This window comes from Ascaphus truei, chromosome 6, assembly GCF_040206685.1.
Source record: "Ascaphus truei isolate aAscTru1 chromosome 6, aAscTru1.hap1, whole genome shotgun sequence".
Lineage (NCBI taxonomy): Eukaryota > Metazoa > Chordata > Amphibia > Anura > Ascaphidae > Ascaphus > Ascaphus truei.
In genome coordinates, this window is record NC_134488.1 from 24,863,967 (window position 1) to 24,889,181 (window position 25,215).

Consider the following 25,215-nt stretch of genomic DNA (forward strand, 5'->3'; position numbering starts at 1 on the left):
GCCTGCACTATATCGCCTTTCTTGTTTTATACACATTGCTGACTTGTTTGCCCCAGAATTGCATTGATACATACAGTAAGACCATGTGTCTCTGTCCTTATTTTACCAGGCCATCAACCTCCATGGCTAACTGTCTGTGTCAACTGTACAATACTTTATTCACACGCTTCTTATATAAAATGCAGCTGAAAGAAGAATATATTTAAAAAAAAGACACAAAATGCAATGCCTTCAAACACTTTTTTGTCTAGTTATGCAGACCTCATGTTGCAGTCATCTAAAATAAAGCCACGTTCTGGCAAATTATTAAGGGTACAAAGCCCTGAATGCAAATCTTCAGGGTATGCAGCCCATAGCCGTGTTAGGAGATGGAAGTACAGTACAAATGTTCAAATGCTCCATTTCCCATAAAAATGCAGGTTATTACATACTATAAAACAGTGGGGTGATAGAAACCACGGAGTTCATTTAATAACGGTGATGTTGGATGGGCGCTACGGTCCTTTTTTAATATGCCGTGTTGAATGGAACTGATCTCTTCTCCAACGGCTTCACAGCATATTGAATAAGAGCCTAAATAATAAATTTTGCTTGCAACTGTAGCAAGGTGAGTGCTATGAATTCTGGGGTGTTATCTATCCCTGATTAGTGGTGATTGAAAGCCACCTACCGGGCAGTAAAACAGGTTGCACCCCTGAATTCTTACCTTGCACCATCCAGTTCCATCCCATTCCTAGGAACAATATGATATTGTTATGTGTACATTGGCTAATTCCATGTCCGTACATAATAAAATGAAGCCCAGATAGTGCATAGAGGAGTACAAGAGGAGTCTGGATGTCCGTTGATGATGAGTGTTGAAGGACTATTTATTAACATACAGCCATTGTATGCAGTACTTTATAAGATACAAACAATACAGGGGCAACGGGCACTGCCCTGAAGAGCTTACAATCTAAGATACAGTCACAATATCAAGGTCCCGGGGAGTTAGTATTAATCCTTGTTTACAGTCCTGTGACATAATTAGTCAGTAGTCCTCTCCTTGTGTTCCACATTCACCAGCACATTGACTCAAGTGAACCTTGTTCCAAAAGCTCTTTCTCCTCCATATACAGGTAAGAAGACTGTCCACTCATATTTAGTTGGCATGGATAAAGCGTCAGTCCAGTCCGTCCCAATAAGAGCACATATTGAGCTCTTCGTGGAGTTCTACATCCTTATCCCTTCTCAGAATGCAGACAAAACAATACAAAGAAAAACAAGAAGCAGTTCTCCAATTCATGACTATTTTCTTTTGAGAGTCCGCCATGTAAATATTAACACTTTCGCTGCCACCGGAGGCCCGCCATGCATTGCAGAGTAATGGTGCTGGAGTGCGTGGCTGGCCCCCCTGTTGGCAGCACAGGGCTTAGAAGCAGCGGGTGCAGCAGCAGCAGGAAGGGACCTACATCAGTTCTGCCTGGCACTGCATTTGCCAAACAGTAAAACAGAAGCCGCTCCCAGAGGGATAATGTGAAAGCTTCTTTCATTGCAGGTGTGACTGTGAATGTGTACGTCCGCAGGTTGGTGTTTTGGAGGAAAGAATGCTCTTTAACTTTCCTGGAGTTTCGGTTATAGTCCCATCAAAATGCCCATAAAATCAGACCCGTTTTGGACAGTGACTGGAGCTCCTGCGCTGTTGTCCACAAATATAGATGTGTACTGTCCAGACTGTAAACAGAAAAGTATATTGGGATTACGCATATATTTGTCTGTGTGTGTGTGTATATGTGTGTATATATATATATATGTGGTCTTGAGACAAAAGGTGGCACTGTGTGCTCATTTGCATGTCAATTCCCAGAATCCCTTGCTGCAGTGGAAGTATTGTATGCTGGGGATAATGGTGAAGGGCAGGGGTGCAGACCTGTCGAAGACATGTGAATGTGCTCACAAGTAATATTTTTATATGCTATAACACATACATAAACACACACACACACAGAACAAAATAGGTGCACAAAATAACAATATAAAACACAAAAAAGAACAAATGACCAAAATGTGCTGGCACGGTGTCATAGGTCTCACACAAAGAATGGCTGAACATAAAACAAACAATGGACATTGGGCGCAACAAAATGGCCAATCAGTGGAATGAGTGATATGGATACACAATGTCTTGAATGTCCTGACAGTGTGTGAAAGTAAAGTCCCAACTGTGACTGATTCTGTGAGCAATAGAAAAAAAACAAAAATAGTGAAGTACTGTTTCCATACAATTTATGAGTACAAGACAAGGGACTACTCACAATGTATCTGGTAAAATATGCATTGCGGGTGTCTGCCACCACACGGGCAATCAGGATATAAAAGCCGGTGTCTCCCTCTGCTAGCTGGTAAGTCTGTGTGATCCGCTCAACTCCCGTTGTCAGATCACGCGATGTTAGCGGAGTCCCGTCCAAATGGCGTCAGAGGAAAGCAGGAAAGTTCATCGGACACTCCAACGAGTAGAGCTAGCCGAATCCCGCAAGAATAGTCCTCTTGGGATATCGCAATACACTCAGGCAGGAGGAGGGGGGTGATGCACTGCATTACCTTGGTATGGAACTATAACAGCCCTACGCGTTTCTTTACGGTCAGGGGAACTTCATCAGGGGGGAGTCATGATGACGTTCCCCTGACCGGAACGAAACGTGTAGCCCCTTGTCTTGTACTCATAAATTGTATCACAACAGTACTTCACTATTTTTGGCTTTTTTTTTTCTATTGCTCACAGAATCAGTCACAGTTGGGACTTTACTTTCACACACTGTCAGGACATTCAAGACAGTTTGTATCCATATCACTCATTCCACTGATTGGCCATTTTCTTGCGCCTCATGTCCATTATTTGAGATATATATGTACACACACAGACACACACACACAAACCTACATACATACATACATACAGTATATATTTATACACATACTCACACCCACACATGTATGGTATATACAAGGATGTCTTCTGTCTTCCCCTTTTGTATCAAAAGCCTACTCCCACCTAAAACCCTCTCTCACTGACTGCCCCACACCTCTGGAATGCCCTTCCCCTCAATATCCGACTGGCACCCTCTGTATCCACCTTTAAGAGCCATCTTAAAACACACCTCTTTAACAAAGCATATGAGTAGCTCCGTGGCTGACACTATACATTTCATACATCGACCGTAAACCCCTTGCAGATGAACTTACCTCTGTCCTTTTTCCTAATGTTACTTTATGTCCCAAGTGCTTATTCACATTAGGTGTTATGTTATTATGTATCATGTATTACTGCTGTGAAGCGCTATATAAATAAAGATATAGATACATACATACGCATATGTGCAAATAGATATATATGTACTGTATACACATACTGTAAGAGATGTGTGCAGAGGTACGCAATAAAGACCGTTTTTAAGGTGAAATTAAAATAAGGCTTTATTGCCTGTTCCTTTATATAGCACAGCAAACACAAATATACAAAAACAACAAACACCTGTCCCTTGTAAGGGCTAACTTACTTCCCCAGTCCCTTTCTGCAGGGCTGGAGGGATAATCCAATTATCAGCCTATTCCCCATAGTCTCAAGAGATACCTTAAAGCAGGTGGCCCTTCATGTCAGTCTCTGGTAGGTTTCCGAGTCCCATGTGTCCATGAATATAGGTGTCTGAGTGTCTTGATCTCAGAACAGCATTTCTGCTCAAGACCTCTTCCCTCTTGTCAGCACCCTTGTGTACTGAGGAAAAACTCAACCTGTGTCTCACATGACACTATTTCACAGAGCTCTGATTAGGCAGCTGGAGTCTAGTTTGATTGCCTGGCTGCACTTAACCAGCTCTTTGCTGGATTTAGAGGCATTTTCTTCAACAGGGATAAGTGCCTGTTACATACCTCTCCTGGTTGTGGGAAGCTTGGGCTTCCACTCTCATTCGAGACATCTCTGTGACTCGAATGAGAGTGGATGGAGAAGAGAACCCTCAGTCCCGCTGGGATTGGAGAACTTTCTCCAGTTTATGAGTGTCTCCTCCAGAAGGTGCTTGAGATCAGCACTCCTCAGTCACTCGAGGAGGACTTTTTCCAAGTACTGTCTTTCCACTGACCGCGTGGTCATGAGATTTCCCTTGCTTCTGGTGATCCTTTCTTTGTAGGCAGACTGTATGGCAAAAGTCACAAAGCATTTATGCAAATAGCTTTCTCTCGCCATCTTTTCCATGGACTCCAATTTAGCACTAAATGTCCATTCCTTGTAACCCTTGCTCAGGATTTGCAAACTCTCTGTCAGCTTACTTTTGAATTCTGTCTGAGGTCCAGAATCTATTTCTACTATCCTAGACTCATGTCATTTCATGGTATCACTTAAAGAGTATTCAAGAATAGCTATTTGAGTTTTCAGCTCTTGAAGCTTTCCTTCTGCATTTCTTTTTCCACTCAATACAGGTGTCAGTTCAGCTTCTTTGGAATTGAGTTGGAATTCCACATCTCACAGTTGACTCAGAGCAAGGCTTAAATCTGTTTCCTTTTCTCTATTTCTGATCTGTAGCTGCTAGTGCTCCTCCTGGACGTTGTCCAGCTCAAGCTGCAGCCGGGCCCTCTCATTGTCTATGGGGTCCAGCAATTCGTGGGAATCAGCCATTTTGGCCTCATAGCACAGTGTCAGGTTGGCCCCTTGACGAATGGACACTTCTTCACTCTCTTCCTTTTTGGCGAGCTGTATCTTGAGCTCAGCAATCTGCGTCTGCAGAGCTGCAAGTTGCTGGGATGTGTGTTTAGCTGCCAGCTTAAGCGCTTCCACTTCTAGGCTTTGCTGCAAGTTCAATTCATTAGCGAGAGATCCCTGTTTCTTGAGTGCATCCTGCAATTCTCCTCTCAGGGTCTTTATCTCTTCCCTGTGCTTTCTCTGAGCTTACTTCCATGTATCCTTCATTATATTGTGGAGCACAGTGAATTTCGTCGCTTGGGCCGCAGCTGCTTGCCTCCGTTTCTGGACCTTATTGTGCTCCCTGTTGTACAGAGTCACCTGGCCTCTAAGCGTGGCCTCTAGTGATGCTCTGGTGATGCTCAGGGTAGCCTTCAGTTTCTCATGCTGCTCTGCAGGGACACACTGGGTAATCAGACATTCCTGCAGCTCTTGTATTTCTTTAGCAGCCAGCAGATTTTCTTCCTGCAGAGATTGCTGCTTCTCCATGGCATTCTTGGGGTGCATACGCAGACCTTGCGGGTGGTTCTGCAAAAGGCGCTCTGCTTGTGCGTGTTGCTCCAATGCTGCAAACTTTTCATATTCCAATGGTTTCTTGAAAAATTTTGTAGCTCGTGCAGCTTTTCCTTCTTTTCATTGACGTGGTCTGTCAAATCAGAATTTTATTCATTCAGCCTTAAATTTTCTCTTTTTGCAGTTTCTGTAATATTCAAGGCCTCCTTGTAGTCCTGCTTCCATTTACGCACTTCTGATTTGATTTAGGTCTAGGCCACCGAGTAAATTGCGAACACAGTCTTCTGTAGCTCAGCGTTATCGTCCCTCTCCAGTTTAAATTGTTCCTGGAGCAGATCACAGTCATGCCTGGCATTTTTCAGTTCATCTTCAGGGCTCGTCAAGAAATCGTCACTCATTGGTTCCGGCTCCGCTTCCCTGGTATGGTTGGTTGAGGGTTTCTCACTATTAGCACCAGACAGACACTTCTTTGGGATACATGACTTTTGCCTTGGGCCTTCTAGATATTCTGTCATCCGCGGGACGAAATCTCAATTTTCTCTATGCTGCAGGGCATCTCGGGCCCCCTTTTTCTCAGCGGGATCTGCAGACGTGTTTGTTCCTTCCACGGTAAGTGAAGAACCTCTTTTCTTTTTCCTTTTTCGGCTCTTTGTTTGGGACAACTCCTTGTAGTCCTGCTTCCATTTACGCACTTCTGATTTGATTTAGGTCTAGGCCACCGAGTAAATTGCGAACACAGTCTTCTGTAGCTCAGCGTTATCGTCCCTCTCCAGTTTAAATTGTTCCTGGAGCAGATCACAGTCATGCCTGGCATTTTTCAGTTCATCTTCAGGGCTCGTCAAGAAATCGTCACTCATTGGTTCCGGCTCCGCTTCCCTGGTATGGTTGGTTGAGGGTTTCTCACTATTAGCACCAGACAGACACTTCTTTGGGATACATGACTTTTGCCTTGGGCCTTCTAGATATTCTGTCATCCGCGGGACGAAATCTCAATTTTCTCTATGCTGCAGGGCATCTCGGGCCCCCTTTTTCTCAGCGGGATCTGCAGACGTGTTTGTTCCTTCCACTGTAAGTGAAGAACCTCTTTTCTTTTTCCTTTTTCGGCTCTTTGTTTGGGACAACTCCATCCCATTAGGGATACTGGGGTTTCCTTCTTTATTTGAACTTTCAGCAGTTTCACTGTATCCGCCAGGCTTTTCTTGCAGTTGCGTTAGCTGGTGTAGATATTCAGTGATCTGCTGCTCCCGCTCTTGCTTCTGCCGACCAAATTCGTGATCATAGAGAGCAGTCTTTTCGGTACGTATCAAGTACCGTTGGGTAGGGTACATTACAGGAACGCCACATCTTGTCCTCCATTTTGGAGCTATCCGGTGTATTTTTCTTCCTGACCTAGGGAGGCGCTATTGCAGCTGTTTTCTCTGTATTCGCTAGAACCCCAAATTGTGGTAGTCCTACAGGTGGGCAGACTTTTTTTGTAGAGTTCATAGCTCTCACAGGCGTCTCTGTAGACTTTTTCTTCTTCTTTACTTTGGTATGTTTTACAACATCAGCAGTACTGTGCACACATTCTTTCTCATCAGTGATACTAGATGTGCACTTGCTAAGTAAAAACTTCTGTACCTTCCTTGGGTCCACAGCGCACTGCTTGCTGCTGCAGTTCCTTGGCTCGTTGAAAAAAAATATTCCTCTGGCTGCTGCCCTATTTCTGGGGCCACGTAGGGGCCATCTTCCATCTGAATAAGGCCTGAAGGGACACTGCTCCGTGTTGCTGGGCTCTTTACACCTGGAACCCATTTTCTTCCCCATTCTTACAGAGTCTGTATTTGACTTCAGCTGGGCGGCCATTTTGAATTCCCAGTTTTCTTTTCACATGTGGTGGGGTAGACTCTGGTCACAGCGTCAGTACCTTGTGTGGGTCACCGTCTGTCGCAGTCCTCCCAGTCAAACGGTGGCATTGTGGCTTTCTCCAGTGCAGTGTAGTTTTCCTGCCTGGATGTGTAGCCCTTTAATTCTGGTCACTGCTGCACGTGTTTTGTTGCTCAGACTGTTGCAGGAACTTATGCAAGCAAAAGCAGAACATTTTTTCACAGGCAGTCCCCGGGGCCCCTTTGAACTTCAAGGGCCACCTCTCATCCCACTTCTGACACCATATGTAAGAGATGTGTGCAGAGGTACACAATGGAGACCGTTTTTAAGGTGAAATTTAAATAAGGCTTTATTGCCTGTTCCTTTAAATAGCACAGCAAACACAAATATACAAAAACAACAAACACCTGTCCCTTGTAAGGGCTAACATACTTCCCCAGTCCCTTTCTGCAGGGCTGGAGGGATAGTCCCATTACCAGCCTATTCCCCAAAGTCTCAAGATATACCTTAAAGCAGGTGGCCCTTCATGTCCGTCTCTGGTATGCTCCTGGGTCCCCTGTGTCCAGGAATATAGGTGTCTGAGTGTCTTGATCTCAGCACAGCCTTTCTGCTCAAGACCTCTTTCCTCTTGTCAGCACCCTTGTGTACTGAGGAAAAACTCTTCCTGTGTCTCACATGACACTATTTCACAGAGCTCTGATTAGGCAGCTGGAGTCTGGTTTGATTGCCTTGCCGCACTTAACCAGTTCTCTGCTGGATTTAGAGGCATTTTCTTCCACAGGGATAAGTCCCTGTTACACATACATATCCTGGCATTTTTCTTTTTTTTGTGATCAGACTTGTTGATTTTGTGCCTCAATATAGTAAAAAAAAAAAAAAAGGATTGTTTTATAAAATCGCACATTGGGCACAGCTCCATACTGAGTGTTGACTGAACACGCCTGAGATATTGTATTTGCATACGGCCTTGCGGTTGATTGCTTTTATAAACTGTTACTACAATAACATTTCCCAATGTTGTGTTCATGGAGCTGAGGCAAAGTAACGAAATCAAACGCCTCCGGACTATTTTAAAGCTGCTCCTCCGCTACAAAAACAAATGTCACCGGAGAAACATTATGGCTCGCAAGATGATGTCTATCCAGCCCAAAACCCCGACAGTCATTTCTTGCCGTCTCATAATGTTCCAGAGAACTAAGTAAAGAAAGAACGGACTCAAGGGATTTTCTGATTCCAATGGTGACACTGTGTGCTCATTTGCATGTCATTACCCAGAATCCCCGGCTGCAGTGAAAGCACTATTTGCTAAGAGATAATGGGGAAAGACAGGGTTGCAGACCTGTCAGAGACGTGAATGTGCTCACAAGGGATCCTTTTATTTGAGATATATACACATACACATACACTATATATGTATGTATGTCTTTATTTATTTAGCACTATTTATGTACACAGCACTTCACAGCGGTAATACACGTGACATAATAATTATTACAACACATAATAATATAAATAACACATAATGGGAATAAGCGCTTCCGACATAAAATTAACATTAGGAAAAGGAGTCCCTGTCCTGGAAAAACTTACAATCAAAGTCAACGACTGAGCCACTGATTGAGCCAACTGTGCTTAAGCAGGATATCCTTAACACCTGACCAGTTGGTGGCCCTCGAGGACTGGAGTTGGGTTGGAGTTGGACTGGAATATACTGCACGGAATATTATTGACAGATAATGGCAAATCCCAACAATGTTGTGGATGACAAAAATGGCAAGAGTGCTATAGAAAAAGTAAACCAAGCAGCCCAGTGTAATGTGTTAAGCAAATGCATGTGGGAACTGGACGGATGGCGCTGTGATTGACTGTGATGTGTTATTGCATGATGAAGGACCATCTTCTTTCTATACCTAGTGTGACCCGTAACAACTAACAGACTGCTAATGAAAAAAGCTCTATCTGGATTTATTAATGTAAGAATACTTTACATATACACAGCGATCTTGTGATTTTCTCATCTACGTTCTCCCTCCTGCTCCTTACCTGCAGCTGTAACAATCCCTGGACGTGGACAGTGAATATTTTACTGTTACTTTCCAAGCCAGCAATGACTTCCAGCGACCTACGAGAAAAATACAAGAGCACGGACAAGATCAGCCAGCCCCTGTGTGATGATAATGAGACGGCATAATCCGTTTAACGTGACGTGGGGAAATCCAGGATAATGAAACCTTTGGCTTTCTTCTTAAATAGTGCGGCGCATTGAAATCACTGTTTATATAAAACGTCCACCAGTGTCGGAGGAGAATTACACAATGGGTTAAGTCCGGAACGCAGTCTATAAAATATAACCGGAAGATATTCCACATTTTTGTCATGCCCTTGTTATTTTACTTATGAAACCCTTTCTTTTCCCGGATTTTTTACATTTATTTTTTAATAACCACTTTGATAGAAAAAGACAGATCCAAAAATAAATGAAAAGTCTAATAATGCATACAGAGCCCTATATAATATTCAGGGCTACGCCATAAGGAATGTTGCAGCTTGCATTGGTAAAGATGTCTCTTTTCATCCCATTGAAGTGAATGGGCTGTAAGGGCCCTTCCTGCCTGGAAGGTTTCTTACGGAGTAAATATGGCTATTTAAGGCCCATTCGCTTGAAAAGCCCAGAAGGGGTCTCACAGAGAAGCACTTCTTAGGATATAATGGCCCACAATGTTTCCCAATTAAATCAATTTACACTGGAAAACCACAAAGCGCCTTTCTCATACATATAGCAAGGGGACATAGGACACCCAACAATGGACATCCCAAGAAATAATAATTGGGGACTATAAATATTGTAGGACCAAAGCAACCCATACAAAGCCGTGCTTACTCTCTCACTCCAAGTTTGTGTTTAAACACCTTTTTAAGGCTCTGTGTGGACCCCCATACCAAATGTAGATATTTGTGGTTGCCAGGTAACAATCACATTCTGTTGTGTTTCCCTGACTTGGGTTGGTTAATTTTTCCATCACAACAACATTCCAAATTCTGTTTATTATGTGGGAGATGGGAGCGGGTTATGTCTGTTTCCAAGCAGCTGCCGGGCCCGATTTGCCGTAGAGCGGAGAAAGTTTATGACATGGTTTCCAGATATGGATCTCTTTAGCACCGGCGATGACTAGAAGTCGAGGGGGATATTAATAATTTGTGACATGTAAAGTGCTTTAGTATGCCTACTCACAATGTTTAGATATAGGACTATAAGGAGGTGTGTACTGTGGAGAAGATCTGATTACCATCTCTTGGTTTAGCTATGAAAGGCAGACACCCAATGTCATAGAGAGAAAAAGAAGCCCAAGTGACTTCCCAACAATATAAAAAATGAAGGTAATATCACTGAAGTTATTGAAAATGCAATATACAACCCCTGGATAGAACGCAGCTCCACATAAAAGACGTTCCAATGGGTCTTTAACAGTGTCTCCAGAATAAATTAGGGCTCGGATAATTTCAGGGCATGAAACAAAAAAGAGGAAATAGTGCAATATGTTACAACATTCAAAAAATGGCTAAAGACCAATCTGCAATACACTCCCAAGTGTAGGTAGTAACTGCGCCTTTCCAAGGGTGAAGATCATCCCTTGTATATAGTAGGTGGTTCCGGTAGATATGTTCTCTAAGAGTAATTTAAAAAATGCAAAACGGCTTTACTCAAAATATAAAATTCACGTAAAGAAACTCACAGACATGTGTGAGTAATAAGCATATTGGACACAGCAGGAGAATCCTGAGCCTCCGGTTACTGATGATAGGATGTTGGTATTTCTATTATCGTGTCCTTTGCGTCCCCCCAACTGAGACCTGCTATAACTTCCTGGTCCGGGATGCGCTGGCCTCCACGGGACTGGTAGTATGGTCACTGGTTTCTCAGGCTGTGTCACGGTTCGAAGGAAAATCCACGGGGAGAGTCAGAAGTAGTGCCTGGGTTCTAGGTGGAAGCTGGAATCAGGGAACAGGTGTTCTGGCGAGTGGAGGAGAAGGCAGGAGACAACTCGAAAGCTAAGTAAATGAAGGTGGGATCTAGGTGGAAGCTGGAATCAGGAATCTGAATCCGTGGTCTTATGATAAGCCGAGAGTTCAGCGAGGAGCAGGCAGAAGGGGTAGCCAGGCGATCCAAGGTCGGGGCGGGCAGCAAACAGAAGAGTAGTCAATCAAGACAAGGTCAGAGCAGGGAGAGAGCAGCAAAGTAAGAGAACAAGCTGGAATCTGTAACCAGGTATTCGATGATAGCAGAAGCACAGTCAGGGAGACAGCAGCATGGGAGCGACACAACCGGCTTCCTCAGTAGCAAAAATGTTGTGAAGCCCAGAGAGCAGGAAAAGGTGCCTTCTTATTATAGGCCCAGGAAGTCAGGTGTTGTAGCAAACATAGTTGTCTAGCAAGGGCCTGCATAAACTAACACAGTCCTAGCATGTGAGTCCTTACAGTCTCTCCACGAACCTGGCTCACTCTGGTGACCAGAGACTGAGCACTGGCAGCCATACTACCAGTCCCATGGAGGCCAGCGCATGTCAACCAGGAAGTTGTAGCAGGTCTGAGTTGGGGCAACGTGCAGGGCGCCAAGACACAAATGCCGACATCCTATCATTAATAACCAGACAACCAGAATTCTCCCGCTGTGTCAAATATGCTTATTACTCACATATGTTTGTGAGGTTTTTTACGTGAGTTTTATATTTTATACTTTGAGTAAAGCCGTTTTGCACTATGCTTACCTCTCTTTTGATTTTTTAAAGTATTCTTGGAGGACATATGTACCGGAACCACCCACTATATACAAGGGATGATCTTCACCCATGGAAAGGCGCGATTACTACCTACACACGTGAGTCTATTGCAGATTGGTCTTTAGCCATTTTTTAAATGTTGTAACATATTCCACTATTTCCTGTTTTTTGTTTTATGCCCTGAGATTAACCGCACCCTAATTCTGTCTGCTATACCCACTCTCGTTATGCCTATACATGACTTTACAGCTATTCTCTCTGAGCCCAGGTCTTCCTTCCAATTAGTCATGTAACTACATTTGTTTTTCCTAGGTGCGTTTACTAAAATTTTTTAAAAGCCGTGACATTGGCTTCTTAAGCGTGGATACAGACGAGCACACTTACAAGCATAAAAGTTAGATGTCTACGGCCTTGTTATTTTACACACGTCAAGTGTCATAATTGGACATAAAGCTTCTCCTTTGAGTGCACATTATCTATTTTTCTCATCATCCTGCATGATTTATATCCTTCCTGAGGATTACAGATCGAGAAGGAATGGCTCCCCTTAACTTAACCACTCTTCAACATAATTTTCCGAATACCAGTCAGAAAAGCGCGGTCGAGATAATGGGCGGCCTATGGGCAAATAGTCATTATTTTACTAACAAACACCAAATCCCAGATATCCTTTGTTAAAAAAAAAAAGTAATAATTCCAGCAAACTCTGCGGTAATCCAACATTTGCATAATTCCCAAGGCTGTTGTACTGTACGACTGCCACTCTCGCTGCAGTGGAAGAACTAATTGCTGTTTGCGATTACAATACTATCATTGGAATGGGTGGAACTCTGGAATATATACATGCAGCAGCACACATGAAATTCTACAGGCGTATTAAATATCTGTCCCATAGAGCTCTAGTAAAAATCACATTTTTGGTGTATATGACACAAGAGGATGACGTGCCTTGAACAATCACCCAAGGAGCTGGCACAGGGATTTAAATCCGGTAGTTACAGTGCCTATTATGTTTTTATGCTTCATTAGCTGGTTGCATACTGCCTCAATCAACACCGGAATATCTAACGAAGATGTTTGTATGCTTATGACAATACGTTTTTTTTTTCTCCACTGTTAGGATTTCTGGATCTTTGAATAATATGAAGTTTAATGGAGAGGCAGGGAAAGGTTGTAAATGCAGCAGAGATGATGAAGGGGAATGGGGTCGCTGGTAGGGCACTCTGTATAGAAATTGGGTACAGTAGCAGAGGGAAATGGATAACACCAAGCAATACAAACTCATAGATATAGCAAACAAAGATTGGGAAGTTGCATTAGCCAAGCACTGGGTAGCATTCGCAATGCACTGTGAATGGCTTGATGTATGCTGTAGGGCTGGATTGAAGTGTCAGAGGTAACAGGACACTGTAGTATTCGTCCACAATAAAGTGATGCTGCAGTTCAGAGTTAAGGTATAGCAACAGTGTGATTAGAAGGCATGGGTGCTGTGTGTCTTATCTAAGATGAAATAATAGTTCAGTATGGTTAAAATGTATTGAATGCTGAAGATCTCGATTACACGCATATGCACCACGATTAGATCACATTACGTGTCGCGCTTAACTTTCTGTTTTAGCAGCAAAGATCTCTGTAAACACATGTCCAATGCCCCGAACATGCTGACAGTAGTTTTCAGAACAACAAAATCAATTGTGAGAAATGAACTTCCACTAGCATGGAGGGTCAACATTCAAAAAGTGGGTGGGCCTTTATTTATCTTGTTCATCCCCGATTATATTTCTTTTCAACTTCAAACCATGCAGATAAATATTTTGTAGGTTCCCATGGAGAGAATATTCGGATGGTGGACAAAATCATGCCCTGCTGCCATTTTTAATTCGCAGCAATGTCTGGAATGCTTCTCAATCTCAGGACTGTCATCACAGGAGCTGTCATTTGAAGTGTCTCAGGGACGAACGAGTTAATGCTCATTATTGCCTTCATGCTCCCTCAGGCTTCCCAAGAAATGAATGACTGGTGTACACAGATAATGCACACGTAGCCAGCACGCTAACAATGTGCAGTGCTCTGTGCCAGGGGAGGGCCGGTCCTGACATGCTTCCTTCCTGCCTGAGATTCCTTGCTGATGAGGAGACTGTGGCCACTCGCCCCCAATGCAGATCAACTGGGAAACGCATGGGAGATATGGAGACGCAGAATGGCACTCACAAGAAACTATCAGGGCTGCAGAAGTAGGGATGTACAGTAATCAGGGGACATGTTCATTTAAATGCCAGGCGGCTACTCTGCTCACATGGATGTATGAATGGGCATATTTACATATATGGTTTCATGATTGCATGTTTTCATGTGTGTGTGTGTATCCAGATTTTTATGTATGCAAGTAACCTGGGTTGCTGAACCACATATTGCCACAAAATATTGCAGTACGTTGCCATACCATATTTATTCCATAGGATTCAATGGTGATGCTTACGCAGTATACCAAAATATTTCACATCAGAAAATGCTGCTGTGTAGATCTGTATATATAAATTTATGTATGAATATATATATATTTTTTCCTTCTAAATATAGTACGTAAATAGTATATATGTGTTTAGTCATACGTATTACTTTATTCTAGCCTGTATTGCTGTAAATTGTACAAAAACGTAAAGTGTATTTATAAGAGTGTATACCAGTTTGTGTTGGTTTTAATGTTTATGAAACTGTACCTTCTGTATGTATGTTGTGTGTTGTGTTTGGTATAATCAGGGATCCTTCCATGGAAAGCTTTAGGTCCAGTAGAATACATGGCCCCAACATCAGGGACTTCAGTGATATCAACAAAGTCTCACTTCTTAGGTTACTATTCAACTAAAATGCCATTTGTTTTTCGTTCACAGACTTCAAATCACCCATTTGGTATTGTTGAGCTTGATAACAATGAGAAATACTTGATGTGGTCTGTCTACTGCCACCAATCACACAACATATTGCTTGCAATCAAGTAAGCAGCATCACACTCAGCTGAAATAATAAGAAAACATCCAGCTCGGGACTACGAGAGATCATTTCAGTATCTAACTTATATCACAGATCCACAGATTAGCACATTTTGTCAATTGCAAAGATATAACTGAAACACACATAGATGAACAACGTGACAACCGTCTTGAATGCCGATTGACCTCAACCATATAAAAATGATATGCAAGAAAATGTAAAGTATTGATTTTTGTCTCATTCAGAAAATCTACAGTACAATGCCATTCCCAAACCTCCAATCATTACCTGCTGCTATTATCCCACATTTGTTTTTGCCTTGAATTAAAATCTGCAAGTATCAATTATAAGAAGATGAGTTACATAATAAAAAAATAAAGGAACAGATTAATACTATGGGAGACCTTAAAGCTGCAGTTCAGACAATATCCTGCATGTGTGTTTTTTTTTAATAAATCAGTTCTGTAGTAAGAAAAAATACAAGAAGAAATAATTGACCGGAGAAAAATACATGGAGAACGAATTGACCGGCAGCTATGCAGTTCTTTAGGTAATTAGAGATTGCACACATGAAACTATTGAAGTAAAAAAATAAATTAAAAAAAAAAAAAAAACCTGCAGCTTTAATATGGGATATATTAATTAATGTACCTATGCTGCAGTTATACAGTAGCATATCTTTGTTTCCTTTCATTAAATAGTACTAACAAAGGAGGGAGAGGGAGTAAGGGGTATGATACCGCTCATTGGACCAACAAGTGGTTGATATGTTACAAACTTTCCAACCTCTCAGGGTCAGGGTACTCGGATGAGGGACCCTGAGAGGTTCAAAAGCTTGTAACATGTCAACTACTTGTTTGTCCAATAAAAAGGTATCATACCCCCTCATCCCTCTCCCTCCTTTGTTAGTACATACAAGAAAGGACCAACACGCCTACCCACCCTTCTTTGCTTTAAATAGTACTAAATCACTTGTCCCGAGGGAACAATGCTGGACATGTTTCTCAACAAGGATAGTGTCTCTATTGTCAGTGGATGAGAACCAGAGAAAAATGTGGTCCAATATGAGAACTGCAACTGAGTTACGACACACAAAAGCACCCTGACCTTTAGCTGGGTTGACTGGAAAGGTTGGAGATTGCCATGGCATGATGGGAAACTTCAGTGGAACAAACAAAGGCAACCACAAGACATGCTGTGGTGAAACCAATAAAACTTCATGTTATGCATCAAGTTCAAAGAAGCAAGAGGGAAAAAAAGGAACTATAATGGACTTAGAAGTAGGGGTGGGGAGACAATGGTTGTGGGTAAAAGTCAGCCCAAGCAGACTCCGAGTGTTAGGTACATCGAAGGCAGGTAAAGCTAATGTATGAGTATAAGGGATGGAGCGGAATAAGAAAGTATAGGAAAGACAACATACGATGACGAAGGAGATGTGTGAAGGTAAATTAGACATCAAAATGATGGTGGCTCCGCAGCGGATAAGAGGGACAGAAAGGGGACATTACAGAGATGTATATTGTATATACTGTAGGCTACAAGAGTGGTGGAAACCAGTTGTTATAAAGGTGGTCCTGAAGGATAACTGAAACCCGAAAAGGGGCCAGAAATCTCTTAAATCTCCTAACTCATAGTTACCATGGACCTGTAACTCACACTCTTTCTGCAAACAATTCCTGAGAGCCTGTCAAGCATATTGATACAGGCTACAGTATTCATTCTGTTACATTATTTGCAGTTAAGAAAGCTAATGTGTGGTGTCTTCTGGTATAAACCCAGGGGAAATAGTTTTTCTCTGTGTTATTTTGCTAAGGTTTAAGTGATTTTCTTTTCAAGTATTGCACGGCTCATCACGTGTGTGCAAATCACACTGCAAAGGTTTCTGTCAGAGGTGAGGCAGTTAGGTGCCAAGATTTTGCGCTCCTGCGTCGGCCACTCATTGTATTAGATGCATATCCGATGGCACCAAACGTTTGTCATTAGATTACTGGGTAGAAGTTACATTCACACTTCCACATTCCAGCTGCATTACAAAAAAAATAATATCTCTCTTACACAACGCAGGATAACATCAGGAGTCAGGACAGGAGAGGGAAATAAGGTGTCCAATATCCCCTTGTTTTCTTTCTTTATTTCTCTCTGCTCATTTCTCATTTTCTCTCCTCTTCTTCCTTTGTCTCTCTCCCCCCTTTCTCCCTCTCTCTTTCTCCCTCTCCCTCTCCCCCTCTCCCTTTCTCTCTCTCTCATACTCTCATACTTTCATACTCTCATACTCTCATACTCTCATACTCTCATACTCTCATACTCTCATACTCGCATACTCGCATACTCTTATTTTTCCTTTGACTACTCTGATGCTGTCTAATTTATTCTTCACCCCCGACCCCCTCACTTGTTTCTATTTTTGCACATACTGTAGCATTCATTGCGTATTTAAGAGGTGTTTTTATAAAGGCAGAACCCTACAGAAACAGCAAACCTCTGCCTTGCACTTACAGGGATTCCTATTTCTTAGGCCATCTCTCCAACAACTAGACCCATAAAAGCCAAAGGGGATCGCAATGGTTTGCTTTGTAATGCACTCAATGCTTCTCTAAGCTGCATAATATTTCCTTGTATAAAGGTATCAACCTTTAACTAACCCCCTGAAACCAGGGTGCACCACTTCAGTTCTCAAGAGCCCCACAACAGGTCAGGTTTTAAGGGTATCCCTGCTTCAGCACAGGTGGCTGAAGCTGGAATATCCTGAAAACCTGACCTGTTTGGGGGTCTTGAGAACTGGAATAGAGAACGCCTGCCCTAGCCCCTGTTGAACATATTTTAATTTATGCAATAAATATTCAGTATGGAATAGAATCGTGTTATAATTGTATTCTTATGCTCTTCACCGCCCCCGCTGCAGAATATATCGGAACATTATAAATCCCTTATAATAATAGAAGCTGGTATATGGAGTGATTTTATTTGACAGTAACTCATCTAGCATATTTTATTGTATTTGTCGCTGCATATTCTATGCTATCAAGTTACTGGCACTGCTGCATGAACTTTATTTTTTTGTACAGTATATCAGTAATAACCTTGCATATGTGAATATATATTTTTCATTAATATACCACCAACAAAGTATGTAGCACTTTAAAAAAACAAACAAGAGGATCAAGTGAATTATAATACAACAATTGCAACCAGCACAAAAGCAGGATCAGGAATCCCTGACCGGCAGAGCTTACAATCTAAGTGCCCACCTTTTGAACACTGTAGGTGTTTTAGCTACATACTTATCAGTATCCAGACTGGTGATGTATTTGTAAATGTAAAAACTACCGGCGCCCATCTGGAGATGTCATGGTGAAGGGGTAATGTTAATTATTCTAAAGCTCCTGAGACACAATATCACATAAGGCCCCTTCAGAACAATAAAAAGACCGCTTACTGGAAAATGATGCAGTGAACAAATTCTGCTGGGAAATGTGCTGGGTGCCAGGCCTGGTGGGCAGAGGAGGCTGTGAATGGAACATTTCTAGTGCATGAGATCAGGCTGACGGCAGCAGGGCTGTAACGGTACAAGTGCAAAAACCTGATTCTGTCCTGGCGTACCTGCCAAGGAACAGGGGGGAGGGGCAGGACCTGAGGGGATGATTTTGGGAAGGTAAATACAGTGATATGTTGAAAAGACATTTGGCTCTCGCTCGTGTTTTTCAGTTTTCCGGCCTTCCTGCAAATTCACTTTTCTATAATCTCTCTGCACTTTTTCTTTTATGATATGTTACAGTTTGGGGAATAACCAGACATTAGAAAGTTACTGAGGGTACAAAAAGTGACAATAACCCTCCACCGTACAGTAAATAAAAATACCACGCGTGGTACATTCGTGTGTCTCAGACAGGTCTGCACCTCTGTCCTTCCCCATTATCTCTTAGTATACAATGCTTTCACTGCAGCCAGGGATTCTGGGTAATGACATGCAAATGAGCTCTCACAGTGAGTCACACTTTACTTCTTATCTATTTTAACATGGAACGCTGTAAGTTATATGAATAAAAGATAAATGGTCCCTTGCTGTAATATTTGGCAGCCTTTTCACGGTCAGAAAGACAGGCAAAGGGTTTAAGCAGACGTCACTTCTGGCTGATTCTCAGTGAGTCCCCGCGATCTGCAGTCAGTCTCATTGATTTTTAGCCTCAGTGGTCTTATGGATTTCAATTCGGTCTCATTCCTAAAAACGCCAGAGTTTGTTCCAGAATCTCTAACTCTCACCCATTTGGGTCATCTCACGGGAGGATGACATCTCTTTCTAAGGTGATCATAAGCTTGAATAATATCTCTGCACAGTATACAATGACGGGCATTATATACATACAAATACAGTACAATAAAATACCGTCAAATTGGCAATATTTAATAAGTGGTGCGATTCCATTACATCTTCTTGTCCAGGGGCGCTCAGCTCCAGTCCTTAAGCCCTCCCCAACAGGTCAGGTTTTCAGTATATCCCAGCTTAAGCACAGGTGGCTCAATCAGTCCCTGCATCAGCACAGGTGGCTCAATCAGTCCCTGCATCAGCACAGGTGGCTCAATCAGTCCCTGCATCAGCACAGGTGGCTCAATCAGTCCCTGCATCAGCACAGGTGGCTCAATCAGTCCCTGCATCAGCACAGGTGGCTTAATCAGTCCCTGCATCAGCACAGGTGGCTCAATCAGTCCCTGCATCAGCACAGGTGGCTCAATCAGAGGCGCAGTCTTTGAGGACTGGAGTTGAGCACCCCTGTTCTAGTCCATTCATGTGCATACCAGATGGTGTCTTGTGGAATAGCACTACTTAGTTAATATGGGTCAATATGATCCACTTTCAGCTCCCCATTAAAAGTGGTAAACAAGTAAAATGCATCTTTTATCGTCGCAGCCTTCAAGCGCAAAAACCCGAGCCGCATTGTGGTAAACGTTCTTGTTTAAACCCCATGGTTTAAAGGTCATGCAACATGTTGCCTCATTAATAGCTTCCCGACATTATCCTGCATCAACTATCTTCACAAGTTTAGTGCCAGTGCAGCGCATGCACCTTCCCTGTAGGTACTTCTTCACCTGTCTGACCTGCACAGTGCTGCAGAGAGTTGTAGATGTTTCCATTATCATTCCCATTCTTGGTCACCACAACCGGCCTAACACGTCTTCTTCTCAATGTTCTTCAGTCCACCAACACATGGTGCCTATCATTAAACGGTGTCGGCTAGCACAAGGATATAATAGTCACACCTTTCCATTGAGTAACAAAGAAGGGTGAGGGAGGAGGTGGTATAATACTTTTTATTGGACCAACACATATTTGGTCGAATAAACTATAAGCGTTCGAACCCCTCGGGGTGGGAAACCCAATGAAGGACCCTGAGAGGTTGGAAAGCTTCTAACATTTCAACTACGTGTTGGTCCAATAAAAGATATCATACCTACAACTCCCTCCTTTGTTACTACATGGAAGAATTAACCAACATGGCCACCCCACCCGTCTTTGCTCACATTTCCTTAGGGGATAACTGCACGTAAGTACGTGTACTTTGTTGATCCACTTAAAGTCCCTGTTGCAATATGCACACATAAAGAGTTAAAATAGTTTGCACATTCGTAGGGCAAAATGTATTCAGAGATTGGTAAGGAAGCTCAAGCAAGTTTATTGTGCATGTGTGTTTTTGGCATCACTTCTGTGCCTAAACTATGATAGCCAAGGGAAAGTGCTGGAGAAGGAGGTGGGAAGGGAGGTTGGCGGCTCAAAACTGAAATACAGGAATAGGGGTATTTATAGGCAGTGAAGCGGGAGGAGCACAATCATAAGATTTAGTCTAGTCATTTAGCCTGTGTTAATCTAATAAATGTAGCAGAAACTTGTAGGACAGCCATGATATATATGATAGAAGGAGGACCGCTGCTTTTTATCTTACCATGCTATCACATCTTTTTGTTGCCCGATTATGGGATATACATGAAAGGGTATATTCCTATATCTTCTTATAGAATAAGTATGACATTAAACTTAAATGGTCTTGCCGCCTTAAAATAAATAAAGAACTTCTGTCATGAAGAACAGTACAAAACCTAAATAAATGCTCTATGACCTATGCGTATAAGTAATTAATCTCAATACACTGCAGCCTCTGAGATGCTTCCAGTGCCACGATAACATTACAGGTACAAAATGCATAAGAAATAGTTTTATTTTATATCTCCTCTATCTACACAATCTTTTGTGAGTCAAATATAAAAAATAGTATTAGAGTTCACAGCGATATAAATATAATTAAGGAAATGGCCCATCATTCCCCAATAATTACAACTTAATTATAATCATTATATGACTATTATTATTTGTTACTATCAATTTGTCCATATGTTCTTTACAGTAAGACAAGCTCACAACATTTAGTGGCCAAAGTGGCTTTAAAAAGAGTAGTTGTGGTGACTGATCATTATTAGGAACTGGGCAAAGCTCGTTGTACAGTATTTATGCTACGAAACAAATACTTCAACCTTGTCGCTGCCAAAGAGGTTTCTACAATTCAACATTTATTTTAGCAAACTAAAAGCGGGCGAATACAAAAACAAAGATACTCTGGGTTTTGCACGCAGAAACTTCCCGAAATAAGTACCCCCCTGAAACCATTACTGGTTACTTTCAAATGTACATGGAATTAAAAGGAGGAGGAATTAGCTACAATACTAAATGATGCGCAAATAGAACTTATTTAATTAACCATAATTGACTCCCACTTGCCCCGTCAGTTTTATTATTACACCGCAAATACCAGAGGAACAGAAGTGCTCTGTTATACTATCAAAGGCCAACCCAATGGTCTGCCATGTGCTGCATGCATGTGTGTTTGTGAATGGGTTAATTAAAGCGTCAATCCAAGTTGGACGGGTCCCCCCCCCCTTATTTACATAGGATTGAAGCAAGGGGTCTCCAGATCTGAACCCTACTAATGGCAGCTCTGGGGACCCCCTGCTTCTGGAGATACTTACTTCCATAGTGGGTGCCGGTAGCCACGCCGCACTGCGACCATGGTTCGTGTAATGGCGGAGTTTGAAAGCTTGCGCGTCCTGCGGTCCGACAGGAAGCCGTGACATCACCCGGCGCGGCTTCCTATGGGCCCACGTGACGCGGGGAGCTTTAAACTTGCAGGAGATACCGGCGCCCCCTAGGGAGGTCTGTATCTCGGGAAGCAGGGGGTCCCCCGAGCTGACGTTAATGCGGTTCAGCTCTGGAGACCCCCCCTGCTTCAAACCTGTGTATAAAAAAAACCATAGGAGAATAAAACATGGCTCGGAATGCTCATGTAATAAGCCGTATTCCTCAAGAAACTCTACCAATGGGGAGAGTTGTGTGGTGGGAGGGACAACCTCCCTTATCTATTCTGTAGGTTCTTCCTGCTGTTTTAAAATGATAACGAGAGATGAAAGTTTGGGGTATCTATATTAACCCCCTTTGCTCCCAGGATGTAGCCCCCCTTTTGAACGCAAGCAAGTGACAAGATGCGTTTTCCACGAGCCCTGCATGGGAGAGAAGCCCCTGTAAGAACGCAGACTCACGTGTATCGGTGACACAAGGACTCAATGCAGATCAGGACCCGGACATTGTCCCGAGGGCGCAGCTGCCCCTTACTCTTCATCTCGCTGTGATCTGAAAAGCACAAGGTACAACTTGAAAGAGAGAAGTAGGGAACACTCAACTCATATAACATATGGGAAAAATGAAATGGTTTAGTTAGGAACGGCAAAATAGGTGCCTTGCTTCCGTGGCCAAAAGCATGTAACGGAATCTCCCTCTTGTAACATGAATTACACTGGCGACACACTTTATTCGAGCTCGGCTAGTCCCACGAATTTGGGTATACCCGGGTGTATTGAGGTTTGTGACTGTTTTCTGCCCGAGTGCATTGAGGTATTTTCTAGGCAGGGATTGAAGCATTTTATTCCCCCTGGCTGCAATACTGCACAGTATATATATATATACTGCATTACAATTCATGAATTTATGCCATCTGGTAGACACGCAAAGCATTGCAGCCTATTAAATCCTAATCATTATCATTTAACAGATCAGCCGCCCGTCAGCCAGGCATGAACCCAGGCTGGGAAGGCAAAAGCAACGGGGCTTGTCAGAGGTGAGGAGCGGCGCATTCCAGGTATCTGCCAGGTACATACTGGGTATTTGCTCGAATAAAGTGTGTCGGTGCAGTAGTAAAAGGTTAATTGGTATAATACATTATGCTGGCTATTTTTATGCTCTTCTATATTTAGCTTTTATGTTCTTTTTGTTTTAGGACTCAAAATGTAACTGTTTGTATTTATTGATCCTTGTATTTAGTCATTGGTAAAGCTGCAGACACAGCAATATCCTACATGTGTGTGTTTTTTTTTAAAATAAACCAGTTCTGTACTATGAGAAAATACTTGTCGCATTTAAAAAAAATAAAAAATGTTTAATGTATTATAATGTAACAAGCATTTTTTGTTTCTATAGCAACCATTTACAAAGTCACACCCCCTTCTTCTTCTAAAACAGCTCTGGCAAATCCCTGTTTGAGCCCTGCCATCCCTCTAGCAGTGCACCAATTGTATCTAGCGACTACCTGGTCACATGATCTCCCTCACAGAACGTTGCATCTTTGGTCCTCTTCTGCTGCACTGACAGCCATTTAGTGAACCCCCAAGCAGAATCTTCGCCGATCGATCGGCAATTTTGCTAATTACTTATCATTGTGTAGATTGTACTGATGCACGTATTACAGGGGAAGAAGAAAACTCCAGCTTGGACTGCTGCTTTAAGGGGTATTTTAAAAATATGAAACCAAAGTATTTGGTTTCTGGCACTCAAGAGTGCTTTGGTTTTCTGGAGTTTTCTTAAAAGAACTTTTGGGGAGAGGGATACATCTTTAATAAATCAATTAAATGTGCTGCTCAGCAGGACTATGAAAGCTGAAATCTAGGTGAACATCTCAATTTACTTTTCCTGGCTGAGGTTAACATCTCAGTGTACTTTAAAAGCAGTAAATAGCAAGACTCACCTATGTGAACATGGGCTGAGAACTGGTAAATGCCAGGTATAGACGCTGTGAAACGACCCGTCGCCAGATTCAAGCCGGACCCTCGGAGAAAAGAACCTTTAGATGCCGGCTGTGGGTTTGAAACAGAACCTCAGTATCAATCGTTCCTTCACACAAGACGAGTAGAGAAAGAAAATGCACGTCCTTTAGAAAGAACCCGCTTGCGAAAGCTAAGCATCTTGGTAGAGGAATGGGAGCTCATAATGCAGGCCGGTCACATTCAGAATAGGTCAGAGGCAAAAAGAAAGTTGTCTACTGACTCGCACAGTCACTTCTACCTCCTCTCTCCCCCCACCCTCCTCCCTCCTCTCTCTCTCCCCCTCTACCCTCACCTCTCTGTCGCCTTCGAGCTCTCTCACCCATCACCTCTTTCTGTCGCCCCCTTCACTTCTCTCTCTCCCACTCTCTCTCTTTTTTGCCCTCACCTCTCTCTCCCCATCATCTCTCTCTCCCACCATCTCTCTCTCCCACCATCTCTCTCTCCCACCATCTCTCTCTCCCACCATCTCTCTCTCCCACCATCTCTCTCTCCCACCATCTCTCTCTCCCACCATCTCTCTCTCCCACCATCTCTCTCTCCCATCATCTCTCTCTCCCACCATCTCTCTCTCCCACCATCTCTCTCTCCCATCATCTCTCTCTCCCATCATCTCTCTCTCTCATCATCTCTCTCTCCCATCATCTCTCTCTCCCATCATCTCCCTCTCCCATCATCTCCCTCTCCCATCATCTCCCTCTCCCATCATCTCCCTCTCCCATCATCTCCCTCTCCCACCATCTCTCTCTCCCACCATCTCTCTCTCCCACCATCTCTCTCTCCCACCATCTCTCTCTCCCATCATCTCTCTCTCCCACCATCTCTCTCTCCCACCATCTCTCTCTCCCATCATCTCTCTCTCCCATCATCTCTCTCTCTCATCATCTCTCTCTCCCATCATCTCTCTCTCCCATCATCTCCCTCTCCCATCATCTCCCTCTCCCATCATCTCCCTCTCCCATCATCTCCCTCTCCCATCATCTCCCTCTCCCATCATCTCTCTCTCCCATCATCTCTCTCTCCCATCATCTCTCTCTCCCATCATCTCTGTTTCCACTATCTCTCTCTCTTTCCCACATCTCTCTCTCTTTCCCACATCTCTCTCTCTTTCCCACCATCTCTCTCTCTTTCCCACCATCTCTCTCTCTTTCCCACCATCTCTCTCTCTTTCCCACCATCTCTCCCTCTTTCCCACCATCTCTCCCTCTTTCCCACCATCTA

The 25,215-nt window shown here is 43.0% G+C and overlaps 2 protein-coding genes across 3 annotated transcripts in view; one reads left to right on the forward strand and one right to left on the reverse strand.

Moving 5' to 3' along the window:
- Window positions 1–25,215, forward strand: part of LOC142496764 (phospholipase A2 homolog otoconin-22-like) — a 399,541-nt gene that overhangs the window by 118,806 nt on the left and 255,520 nt on the right.
- The window catches only part of C1QTNF12 (C1q and TNF related 12), a 66,931-nt gene continuing 42,560 nt past the window's right edge, over window positions 845–25,215 (reverse strand). For both annotated transcript variants that reach the window (XM_075603663.1, XM_075603662.1), the window contains 4 exons: window positions 23,919–24,027; window positions 22,441–22,531; window positions 9,134–9,212; window positions 845–1,713 (listed from right to left, as the gene is read on the reverse strand). In XM_075603663.1, coding sequence (XP_075459778.1) covers window positions 1,615–1,713; window positions 9,134–9,212; window positions 22,441–22,531; window positions 23,919–24,027 — 378 coding nt within the window. In that variant the 3' untranslated portion in view covers window positions 845–1,614. The remainder of the gene's footprint in view (window positions 1,714–9,133; window positions 9,213–22,440; window positions 22,532–23,918; window positions 24,028–25,215) is intronic.